Below are 13,202 nucleotides of genomic sequence, written 5' to 3'. Positions count from 1 at the left end.
CTTCACTATTGTGGATACAAGTAACATCCCAGTATTAGTTCTAAGTCAGGAAATGGAAGGGAAGGAGGAACTCAAGGAAATTACAGTCACCAGGGAAGTGGTACTGAACAAATTGTTGGAACTGCGGGCTGATAAGTCCCCAGGTCCTGATGGATTTTCTCCTAGGGCGTTAAAAGAAGTGGCTAGTGAGATAGTTGATGCGTTAGTTTTAATTTTCCAAAATTCCCTAGATTTAGAGAAGGTTCCGTTAGATTGGAAAATGGCCAATGTAACTCCTTTATTCAAAAAGGGAGGGAGAGAGAAAGCAAGAAACTACAGGCCAGTTAGCTTAACATCTGTCTTAGGGAAAATGTTAGAAGCTATTAGAAAAGATGCTCTAGCAGCGCATTTAGAAAAATTCAAGGTAATCAGGCAGTCAACATAGTTTTGTGAAAGGGAAATCATGTTTAACCAATTTATTTGAGTTCTTTGAGGGAGTTAAATGTGCTGTGGTTAAACGGGAACCGGTGGATGTACTGTACTTCGATTTCCAGAAGGCATTTGATAAGGTGCCACATCAAAGGTTATTGCAGAAAATAAAAGCTCATGACGTAGGCGGTAACATATTGGCATGGATAGAAGATTGGTTAGCTAACAGGAAACAGAAAGTAGGCATAAATGGGTCAGTTTCTGGTTGGCAAGATGTAAGGAATGGTGTGCCACAGAGATCTGTGCTGGGCCTCAACTTTTTACAATTTATATAAATTGGATGAAGGGACCGAAGATCAGAACATTCTGATGAAAGGTCACAAGCCTGAAACGTTAACTCTGCTTCTCTCTCCACAGATGCTGCCTGACCTGCTGAGTATTTCCAGCATTTTCTGTTTTTATTTCAGAACCTCAAACCTGTTGGACAAGTACACAGGCTGAGGCTCCTCATACCTGCCTCACTTGTAGTCACACCCTCCTGTCCCTAACCACAGACCAAATCCAAAGTACCTAACCTAAAGGGTGTGACTGTCTCCTGGAACAGAGTATCCCAGCAACTTTCTCCCTCCCTGATGCATCGCAGTCAGAAGCTCGGACTCCAGCTCATCAACTCTGAGCCGAAGTTCCTTGAGTTGCAGATGCTTAGTGCAGGTGTGGTTGCAGTGGATCACACTGGTGTCCACCAGCTCCCGCTTGCTGTGGCTGCAACACACCACTTGCCCTGCCGTCTTTATCATATTTTGTTTAACTTTCCAGTTTTGTGTATTTTTTTTTCTTTTCAATTCTTTCATGGCATGTGAGCATCGCTGACAAGGCTGCTCATCCCTAGTTGCCTTCTTGAACCTCTAGACATGTCTATATGTCTTTGCATGTGTATGCATCCGAGTGTTTCCTTTTAAAGATGGCTCTGCAGTAAAATATTGCCGTATGACAAAGGGTCTCTTCACCTGAAACATTGACTTGCCTGTTCTCTCCTGCTTCATCTGCTGAGTGTTCCCAGCATGTGCTGGAAACAGCAGATTCTAGACCATTAAATGAAAAGTTTTAACCCTAGATGTATGTGCTAGTTTTTGATGCTATTTGAAGAATTTATGATTGCAGACAAAAACAAAATGCAACAAAACCAGCTATGGTATGAGCAAATCGAATGGTTTAAGTAGCAAGTTAATTTAAGAATATAATTGCCCTGTGTGTTTGACCTGTAAAGCAGAAGGTAATTCAAAAGACAAGTTCTATTAGGCATAATTATTTTTCTATAGACTATTCCTGTAGGTTCACGGTTTTCATTTTTTTAAAAAGCAAACCAATGTTGTCATATCTCCTGCAAAAAGTCCTGTGTTAATTAATTTAAAACTGTTGGAAAGCAATAAAGTTACAACAGTGATGTTAAAAGTAAAGCAGGTCCAATATTAGCACATCAACCCTGCATCATTGGTGTACTATGCCATTGGGCTGGTTAGGTTTCCTTCCAAGCTCTAATGAAGCTGTTAGGTTTGTAAAACCTTCGATGCAGTGAATCAACCTTTTAACTCATTTAAAGCTTTCCAAGAATGTTCACTTTCATCAAAGATTGTCACTACGGGAGGATATGGATCAACATGCAGTTACATAGTTCTAATAACTTTTGAAGCAAGTTCAACTCTATTTGGACTTGTGACTGCACACTTGACAATTATATTCAATTTCTATATTAAACGCAATCGCACTTATAAATGGCACCTACCAACAGAGATCTGATCGGATTTCAGGTGTAGATGCCACATATGCAGCACTGAGTGATTGTTCTGCTTATGCTCAATTACCACCAAAAAGAATTTTTCTGAAAACGCATCCTGTGGTTCTTCTGTAAATTAATGAAAACTAGTTAAACAGCGCTTCATACATCTTGAACATTACCTAGAGAATACTACACCAGCAGGTGAGAAAGAAACATATCAATTATCAAATGTCTTTCTAAAATGAATCAAATACGCTGCAAGCTACACGAGTTATTTCGAAGTCTTAAAATACTTAAATTATGCAAAGGAAACAAAGCAACACTGGAGGAATTTGTGCCTGATAAAGATTTACATTAATAGATAATTTGAATTAAGAGTTGTGGGATTAAGAGCATATTGCTGTGTGATGTTCTATTCTGTGGTCGTGTACAGTTAAGCCACCAAATACATGCAAGCATATTCAATAGTCTTCAATGCTACTGGAATGCTCATTTAAATGTGGACATAGGAATTAATAATGGAAATATCAAAATCAGGATTGTAAAAATAAGGACTCTAAAACAGGGACTGCAGTTTTTGGTCCAACTATCCTTCACCCTCAATATTCCATTTCACCTGAAGACTACATTTGGTTTCGACTCTCCGGCCGGAGTTTTACACCACCCCAGCGAGCCGGATGGTGGCGTAAAATGGAGTGGGAGGCTCCAGGAGGCCTTCCTGATGCGCACCGCGTCTGGCCAACTTTACGGAGGTCGGGGGGAGGTTGGGGGTGGGGGGGGTGGGGGGTGGGTGAGAATGGGTGAGAAACGATCCGTCCATCCCAGGCCAATCAAGGCCCTTAAGTGGCTACTTAAGGGCCTTCGCCCGCCTCCACCGGTATTTTACCTGTGGTAAGCGGGCGTGCTGGGGACATGAAAGGCCGCCCAGTGAGAGGGTGCCCGATTGAAGGCCGCCCCCGCCTCCCAACCCATCCCCGGGACCCAAGATGTCCCCACGCACCCCCCCCCAAACCAACACCCTTGCCTCACCAGGGCACGACCGATCACCCTGGTGAGGCATCCAAAACTGACCTTGGACCCCAGCTCCATGGCATCCTCCTCGGTCGGATGGGCTGCAGTCCCAGCAAGTGGCCACCGCTCCCGGTGGTGCTACTGGGACTAAGAGCTACCGGCCCGATGATTGGCCAGCAGCTCAATGAGGTGTGACTTCCTCCCTCAAGCTGGTGGAAGTCCCGCCTTGGGACAATTAAAGCCTGGGTACCCGTAAAATGTGGGATGTTTACGCCGGTGGCGAACTCCCGTCCGCCCAAGGTAAAATTCTGGCCCCCACATGCAAATCCAGAGATGATAAATTACTAAGTAATATAATGTTATAGATATATAGTATAAGTTTGAATTAGTATATAATTTACCACCAAGAACTACAAAATTAAATATTTTTCAACAATTATTGTTCCATTAATTGTTCCATAAATAAACTTCCCTGAATCTTCTAATGGCAGCTATGTTTTAACAATACAATGCACTTGCTTTTTCAACTGGTTCTTCTTGAATACTGCAAATTTGTGAAATATTTTCATCTCAAAACTAAATTACTTGGACTATAAATCATCAAAACTGTCATTTTCAAAACAGCTCCATGGTTAAATAAACTTAGAGTGCTGTAAATGCCAAATTAAGGTTTAAAATATGACTTTATCCACGTGACTACTATTTGAATCACTTCCTCTTCCTAGGAAATTGAAAATAAAACGTATTGTCAAATTAGGCAGCATCTGTGGAGAGAGAAACAGAGTTAATATTTCAGGTTGATGACCCTTCATCAGAACTGAAAGGTCCTCGAGCTGAAATGTTAATTCTGACTGTCTCTCTTCACAGATGCTGCCTGACCTGCCGAGTATTTCCAGCATTTTCTGTTTTTATTTCAGAGTTCCAGTATCTGTATAATTTGTGTTGTAAAGTATGCAATTTAACTATGGGAAAGAAAAAGGATTTACATTTAACTGGTAAGAAAGGCATTGCAGTCACACAGCACCTTAGCACACTTCAAAAATATCTCAAAGCACGTCAGGGTGAATTACACTGTTTAGACACACTAATGAGAATAAACATGAGATTCTTAAAATTATAAATTAAATGAGTCGCTTTACTATTTGAATACTACCAAACAAATTTTTGGAGTGACACAAAACTTGGAAGTATTGTGAACTGCGAGGAGGATAGTGATCGACTTCAAGAGGACACAGACAGACTGGTGGAATAGGTGAACACATGGCAGATGAAACTTAATGCAGAGAAGTATGAAGCGATACATTTTGGTCGGAAGAATGAGGAAAGGCAATATAAATTAAAGGGTACAATTCTAAAGGCGGTGTCGGAGCAGAGGGGCCTCGGGGGATATGTGCATAAATCACTGAAGGTCGCAGAACAAGTTGAGCAATTAATAAGGACGGGATCCTAGGCTTTATAAAAATAGAGAGTACAAAAGCAAGGAAGTTATGGTGAACCGATATAAAACACTGGTACAGCCTCAACTGGAGTTGTGTCCCCAATTCTGGGCACCACACGTTCGGAAGGATGTGAAGACATTGGAAAGGGTGCAGAAAAGATTTATGAGAATGGTTCCAGGGATGAAAGACTTCAGTTACAAGCATAGATCGGAGAAGCTGGGGTTGTTCTCCTTAGAGAAGAGAAGGTTGAGAGGAGATTTAAGAGAGATATTCAAAATCATGAGGGGTCTGGACAGAGTAGATAGGGAGAAACTGTTCCCAATGCTGGAAGGGTCGAGAACCAGAGGACACCGATTTAAGGTGATTGGCAAAAGAAGCAACTGCGACATGAGGAAAAACGTTTTTTTAACACAGCGAGGGGCTGAGATCTGGAATGCAATGCCTGAGAGCGTGATGAAGGAAGATTCAATCATGGCTTTTAAAAGGCAACTGGATAATTATCTGAAGGGAATAAAAATTGCAGGGCTATGGGAAAAAGCAGGGAGGTGGGTCTAGCTCAGTTGCTCTTAGAGAGAGCCGTGAGGACACAATGGGCTGAATGGCCTCCTTCTATGCTGTAATCATTCTATGCTTCTCAGAGTAGGCAGAAATGACAAAATCTTTTTCAAATAATGAAGGTCAGCAAAAACTAATGAATACAAAAGCAAAATACCGTGGATGCTGGAAATTTGAAAAATACAGAAAATGCTGGAAATACTCAGGTCAAGCAGCATCTGTGGAGAGATGAACAGTGTTAACATTTCAGGTCGATGATCTTTCACCAGAACTGGAGAACTTTATAGATGTGTCAGTTTTTAAGCAAGTGCAGAGGTGGGGCAAGGTCATCAGCTTTAAGCGTAAACTCCGTTTCTCTTCACAGATGCCGCCTGACCTGCTGAGTATTTCAAGCAATTTCTGTGCTTTTTTCAGATCTTTCCTAGTTTTTTTAAAACTGATTCAGAGGTTTTTATAACAACAGGATTTATGTCAAGTAATATTAACAAAGATACTTTTCAGCATTGGCAAAAGGGCTCAGGTAGTGTTGTACTGGAGTCTTGGAGCGAAGAAGCATTTTGAAGGGGGGAGTCTGAGAGCACTTGAAGGTGGAGTGGGAGGGCGGATCCTAGTGTTCTGGAAATGCTGAACAGAGAGCTTTCAGGAGCAATGAGCAGGATGTAGGATCCCTGGGAAAATTAATCAAATGCAGGCTTTGAATTTTTACATTTATTTAAAACCTTATTTTGGTTCATGTACTGCGGAAAAAAAGCAAATGAAAATCTCTTTATAAAAAGTCCTGACTGTTTGACGAAAGTTCAACATGAAATGTTAACTGTTTCTCTCCACTGATGCTCCACTGCCTATTTCCTGAATTTTATTTTTATTTAAAAACTAATAAATGTTCATTGCAACAGAAAAGAAGTATTATGATCCTGTAGCTTTTTACCCCGGGAAATATGCGGTATTCCTTTAATGCTATAACAGGATCAGTACTGCTTTAAGGCAACAAGCTCCAGAGACCGAGTTAAAGGATGCATTCTCGTTGCCATAGGATATAGCCACTCAGGACCAAGGACCTTTGCAGGGCATGTAAGAGATTCAATGACATTCAATGGCATTACCATCACTGAAACTCTCACTATCAACATCCTAAGGGCTACCATTGACCAGAAACTAAACTGGAGTAGCCATATAAATACCATGGCTACAAGAGCAGGTCAGAGGCTAGGAATCCTGAGGCAAGTAACTCACCTCCTGACTCCCCAAAGCCTGTCCACCATCTACAAGGCACAAGTTAGGATTGTGATGGAATACTCTCCACTTTCCTGGATGGGTGCAGCTCCAACAACACTCAAGAAGCTCGACACTACCCAGGACAAAGCAGCCCGCTTGATTGGCACCCCATCCACAAACATTTACTCACTCCACCACTGACGCACAGTGGCAGTAGTGTGTACCATCTACACGATGCACTGCAGCAATGCACCAAGGCTCCTTAGATAGCACCTTCCAAACCCACGACCTCTATCAACTAGAAGGACAAGGGCAGCAAATGCATGGGGACACCACCACCTGCAAGTTTCCCTCCAAGTCACACTCCATCCTGACTTGGAACTATATCGCCATTCCTTCACTGTTGCTGTGTCAAAATCCTGGAACTCCCTTCCTAACAGCACTGTGGGTGTAGCTACCCCATATGGACTGCAGCGGTTCAAGAAGGCAGTGCACCACCACCTTCTCAAGGGCAATTAGGGATGGGCAATAAATGCTGGCCTGGCCAGCGACGCCCACATCGCATGAATGAATAAAAAAGATAAAATGTTGCCGAACGACGTTTGAAACTAGTTGAAAAACTGGCTTTTGAGACACAGACAGCTGGACCAGCATATACGGAAGGAAATGAGAGCTCTCTCTCAGTTTATTTAAACCCTATTTATTATACTCTCAGAATTCTGATGTCAAGCCAGATTAATTTCTTAAAAGAAAATAATCAATTCTTTTAACTGCTGAACTGTAATTGCTGAAATTCATCGCTGGAAAAGAAGAGCATCAATTCAACTGCTGAATTAGACTATGTTCTACTGTTGAAGAACCTTTGTTTTAGCCCACTGGACAGCTGTGAAGACTTCAAGCAACCTTGGACTGTTGCACATTGGAAGATTTCACTTTGGCAGGAGCATAAATATGCAATGACACTAATTTTTCTATTTAAATGTTGTTTATATCTTAGTTGTTAAGTTTAGTTTTTCTGATTAAACAGTTAATTTATTGATCTAAAGACACCTGGTTTGGTTAGCCTGATTCGGGGGTTAATAGTTGGTACAATTTGGCTGGGTTTTTCTTTAATCTGGAAAGTTTAAAATGATATGTTAGGCGATCTGTGGAGGAATGAGACAATCAACAGTGCATTTCTCCCACCACAATCAGAATCATATCTATTTTGATTGGGGGCTTCGACTTGAGTGGTCGATTGTAATAATATTTAATTTACAAAAATGACAAAAAAGCAGGCAGAATGAAAACATCACAAGAAAAAGTACAAATTGAAAGCATTAAAATATTATAAATTATTTTAAAACTGTTACATAGGTGAAATGTTTGCTATCAAAAGCCACCCCAGAAAATACATCAGTTTAGATGTGATAAGATTAATGGAACAAAGGCAACCTCAGTCAAAAAGTGCAACTGACAATCCTGTTTAATTACATGCTCGTAAAATTGAAGGTATAATGGAGGAAGAACACAAAGTGAAGAAATATCACACCGCACTTATCATTGAAAATAATTTTGGTAATTAAAGCACCCCATGTAAATCTGCTTTGTAATAATCTCGGAAAAGTAGATCTGCATTAAATAAGACTTTATACCTGTTTCCTGCAGTGGGCTGGTTTCGTTAGAAGGCTTTCTTACATTTTGCCTCAATTTCTTGGGTTGATTGACTAATATAAAATCCTCCTTAAAGACGTGAAGTAACTGAGTCTCTTTCCCATACTAAAATAAAGCCAGTGTTGAAATAAGTAAATCACAAAATGTAATTACAAACTCTTCATACAAGGTGCTATTAAAATGGCAAGGGGGGGGGAAAAGAGAGAAAGGGGGGGCGGGGCGAGAGTGGGAGCAGTAGGAGGGGGAGGGATGAGTGGGAAGGGAGAGAAGGGAAGGCAGGGTGGGCAAGGGCCAGGGGGTAAGCGGCAGAGGGCGATGAGGCAAGGGGGTGGGCAGGAGGGAGTACGGGCGGGAGGGAAAGGTGAAAAAGGAGGGAGAAAGGGAGGAGGAAGAGAGAGAGAAAATAAAGAACATGCGTTTTTATAGCTTCTTTCATGATCTCGGGGTGTGCCAAACAACTTTACAGCCGATGAAGTGCATTTCAAGTGTAGTTTCCTGTTGTGAAATGCAGCAGCCAATTTGCACACAGCAAGACCCTACAAATATCAATGTGATAATGGCCAGGTAATCTGTTTCAGTGATGCTACTTTAGGGATAAATAAACAGCCAGAATATGGGAGAATTCTTTGCTGTATTGTGAATAGCACCATGGGATCTTTTAAAGCCATCCAAGATGGGAGATGGACCCTCGGTTTAATGTCTCATCTGAAAGACAGCACCAATGATAGTATTGCACTGAAGTGTCAGCCTAGATTATGTGCTCAAGTCTCTGGAATGGAACTTGAACCCACTATCTTCCTACTCAGGGACAAGTGCTACCACTGAGCCAAGGCTGAGACCAGGAAGCTTGTAGTAACATTGTAATTAAATTCAAATTTATATTGGTTTGCTTTGACACTTAAAAATCAAAATCCAATGGGTTAGCTTAAAACCTGATGAACAAGTTACTGACTGAACAATTCTCAATTCTGAAGATGGAAAGTGTAAAACCTGTTATAAGGATAGCTGCATAGCAGATTTTTAAAAAATATTTATGTGGTTTTCCTGATGCAGTATCTGCTGTATAACTGCAGTTTTAAGGCAACTGATCTGTGCAGGAAACAAATCTGAGAAGCAACACCAGGCAACCTTGGGCAGGAGGACTCATGATGAGATCAAATGTCTTTTTTTTTTTACAAAAACTTCAAAATTTATGTTTGAAATGCTCTTCGGTGATGATAATGGACTGCTTTTACACAAGAGCTGACAAAAATTTCAATGGTAGCTTGTCAGCAGAGCTCTGTGGATCCTTGAACAAAGGGCAGAACAGTGAGATATAAGTGCTATCCACTCACTGTACTGAAAGGAGACTGCAATGTCAAACCGGTAACCATAGTATAATTGCAACAAATGGCAAATTACCCCTTTTATTCTTATTTGAGGAAGTACCTTGGCAGCAGAATATCAAGAAAAAAATGATAGCTGCCTAAATTGACATATCCATGTCAGAGCTCATCAACTTAAATTCGGAACAGGGGTGAGAATTGGTATGTCAAACGTTATCAGCTGCACTCAGTTATTCACACTCTTGCTAGTCCCTTCCAGGAACTTGAGTACATAATCTACATTGACACTTGCAGTGCAGCACAAAGACAGTGCAGCACTGTTGATGGTATCGTCTTTCGAATGTGGTGTTTTATTGAGGCCTCTGCCCTATCAGGTGGATGCAAAAGATCCCATGGCACCATTTTGAAGAGCAGGAAGCTTTCCCTGTGTCCTGGCCAATATTTATCCCATATCCAACATCTAAAATATATTTTCTGCTAATTATCTCATTGCTGTTTTGCTGTTGGTGGGAGATTACCGAGTGCCAATTAGCTGCTGCATTTCCTGCATTACATCAGTGACTACACTTCAGAAGTACCTCATTGACTGTGAAGTGCTCTGGGATGCCCTGAGGTCATGAAAGGTGCTATATAAATGCAAGCTCTTCCTTTAACAGTGATCACATCAATACAGTCCATTTTATTTCCATAAGTGCAGAGTTATAGAAGGAGGGGGAAAATACCTGTAATATACTTACAAGCTCAGTGATTGCATCCAGTTCTACAATGCAGCCTGGTCTTGCTGTTGACTGCTGGCTTACAATATTGAAAACCTCTCCAACAAATCTCTGTGTTAACATATTAAAAAAGGTGAATTATTTGTTCAGGTATACTGCCCTTTAACACAATTTGCAAATGGAAATAACTCTTAAAGCACACAACTTTCATGGATAGGCTGACACATGATATTGCACTAGGTCCCAAAAATCCCCATATTAGTTTTTATTTTATGTGTCTATTGTCAGGCAAGCCCCTCACCTGCCAAGAATGAGTAAAATTAATTTTTCCACATGAACATTGATTTTTAAACTGTTGTTGAAGAAAGAACTTGCTTTAAAAAACAATTGGAGACTTTGGCTGGACAGAGACATTAGCATATCAACAGACAGTACTTCCAAGGACAAAGGGGCTATTCCCTGCTCCAAATTAATCCACAATGGACTTTTGATTAGTAGACGTTGAAGCATTTCAGGTTAACTCCTAAAATGGTCGAATACACAAACAGACGTTGTCAGACCAGTTTAGTCACATGACTAACTGACCGATGGAGTTTTTTGAATTTGAACTGACCACGGGGTTAAAACTCAAAGCTGTTTGCTCCTGGACTGAGAACACCTCTCTCCTGTCTGCTCCCATCTCTCTCTCAAGGAACGGAAACCCATTGAAGACACGTGAACTCAAAGAGAGAAAAGTCTACTACGTGAACAAGGTTTAAGAAGAATACTGGGCCCCAACGAAAAGTAAGAACTGTGTACAATCAAAGACTCAACGGCGAGCTGGAAACACAGAAACAGTAACAAGAAACCCCCTTCAGAGACTGCCTCAAGTCTCTCTACTTCATTTTTCTTCTCTTTTCTGTCCCTATTTGCATGTATCACGTATGCATGCTAGTGTGTCATATATCCGTAGATGTTACCCAAATTAGAGTTTAAGTTTTAATAAATTTCACTTTTCTTCTTTAAACCTAAGAAATTTTGGTGTGCTCATTTCTTTGCCTTATAATTGGAAAGTGAACAAGGATTCACCAAGGGGGGAGCTCAAAACAGTGTGTTTAAAAATCAAACCCTGTTACATTAAGACCAGGTGAAGACAGTAAAAGATCCCTAGCCACCTTTCTAGCCTGGTCATAACACTATTGATCATGAGAGGGAAAATCAACTGGTTTATGAATATCTTAAGAACTTCCCTGCTTATCCTCCTTCAAAGAAAGAATTACTGATTAACTTTTCTTAAAATTCCTTCTGAATAGCACATTTAAGTAAAAGTAATTTCAATTCCATTGAGGACTCTTGAACAAGTTTCCGAGAACAAGCTCAGTACCACTGTACATCAAAGATGCAATAGGTAGACTGGCAACTTCAACAAACACTACTGGCACAAACATTGTCTGTCATGAAATCAAAAACACAAAAATTTAGCATATAGTGGCCTAATTCTGCACCGGGGGTAGTGTGTGCTTAAAATAAGACACTAAAGCAAAAATCAAAATTTGTATTACTCAAATAACTTTTACTTACAGCAATTTCTGGATTGGAAAGCTCACTTAAAAGCTTTTTAGCATCAATAACAGCTTGGTATAATCGCAAATAATGTCCATCGCTTGCCACAAAGCAAGCACTAGGAGAGTTGCAATAGGCACCTAAAAAAAATTAAAGTTCCATTATCACATGCCATTGGGCACCCATAAAATTACTGAGTGGAACACATGGTTAATGTACATAACTGGTGACTGCACCACCTAGTAAGTTCCTCCAGAGAATTAGGAATTAGGACACAGGTGGGTTTGATAAAAGGATTTGGGTGGCTTAGGACAAAGTGCTATCAGATAATGAAAATAAGGTAAATCTAACTCAATCAAAATTGCAAGCAAAGCAACATAATGTGTGATTCCAGTGAGTTCATTAGAAGCAAATCAGACCAAAACTGTTTAAAATAGCTATCTTTTTTAACATTACACCTAAAGAATTGTGAACATAGAAATACAGAACTATGCTTATTATTTAGATTTCAATAATAAAGTTTGATTCTGAAAGTTTCACCATATTTTGCTGTAGAGGAGGATTCGATAAATGGGCCATACAATGTACTATTGCTCTGATTCACACATTTGTTTGCAAACTGGATAATGAAGGCTCTGACAGTTGCATGCACTGATGATTTTCATAAAAGCAAAATAAATAAATTTCACTTGGAGTTCAAATAAAGTTACCTGTGTCCAGCAAAGTTAACTTTGTATATAATTAAATATCAAAAACAAAAAATGTTCCTGTGCACTGGCTTGAGAAACTACATTTGGAAAGTGAAGCATTCAGGACTCAAACCATACCTGCAGTACTTACCTAAACAGTAACTTGGGATTAAGGTTGGCAGCCAAGCCACATTTGAAAAGGCTGAAACATGGAGGGAATTGATTCTGGCCAACTCCGACACCCCTCCAGAGTACGACAATGGCCCAACTGGATCAACTCGCCACAGAATTAGCTCACTATATATAGAAGTAGAATCGTGGAATGTAGCTGCTGTACCATTTTCTCTCTGGTTTATTGATACTGAACCACTGCATCGTAAGGAGTCAAAACTCCTGGTTTCACTGTACAAGCTTCCACCATCTGGTGTCCGTAGTGCATTGTGGTGTGAAGTAGTCAGCAGTAATGGCAAAACTGAATGACAAGCTAAATCATTGAGATGAAAGCGATGACCACAGTAACGTGACTTATGAGACACACCAAGGACAGTTGAAAATGCAGACTCCTCTGCAAAGCTGACAGCCCACTGATTCAAGGATCCATCTGCATGCTTTGAGATCATGAGCACATGAGGTGTGAAGATGCTCAATTTTAGACTACCAGATGATTTATTTTGGCCAGCAGAGATTAACATGCCAGATGTGGAGTGGGTCAAGCCTGGTGGCTTCAGTTTCCCTTGTTGAATAGCCAGGTCTACATTTTTTGTGCAGGCATACATAACTATACTCTTGCTGAGAGAGTTTGCATCACCAGTGGGGAACGCCACAGGAATTCTAGAGGCAAATGAAACCTAGAAAACAAAATGCATACACAC

The 13,202-nt window shown here is 40.6% G+C and overlaps 1 protein-coding gene across 6 annotated transcripts in view; it reads right to left on the bottom strand.

Moving 5' to 3' along the window:
- Nucleotides 1-13,202, bottom strand: part of LOC137369151 (dmX-like protein 1) — a 289,553-nt gene that overhangs the window by 154,805 nt on the left and 121,546 nt on the right. For all 6 annotated transcript variants that reach the window (XM_068029885.1, XM_068029888.1, XM_068029887.1 and 3 more), the window contains exons 12-16: nt 12,482-13,178; nt 11,660-11,781; nt 10,121-10,210; nt 8,040-8,163; nt 2,192-2,311 (exon numbers count right to left, since the gene is read on the bottom strand). In XM_068029885.1, coding sequence (XP_067885986.1) covers nt 2,192-2,311; nt 8,040-8,163; nt 10,121-10,210; nt 11,660-11,781; nt 12,482-13,178 — 1,153 coding nt within the window. The remainder of the gene's footprint in view (nt 1-2,191; nt 2,312-8,039; nt 8,164-10,120; nt 10,211-11,659; nt 11,782-12,481; nt 13,179-13,202) is intronic.

The sequence above is a fragment of the Heterodontus francisci genome, chromosome 4 (genome assembly GCF_036365525.1).
Source record: "Heterodontus francisci isolate sHetFra1 chromosome 4, sHetFra1.hap1, whole genome shotgun sequence".
NCBI lineage: Eukaryota > Metazoa > Chordata > Chondrichthyes > Heterodontiformes > Heterodontidae > Heterodontus > Heterodontus francisci.
Note: the sequence above shows the minus strand (reverse complement) of the source record. Positions and strands in the feature narration are given on the sequence as shown.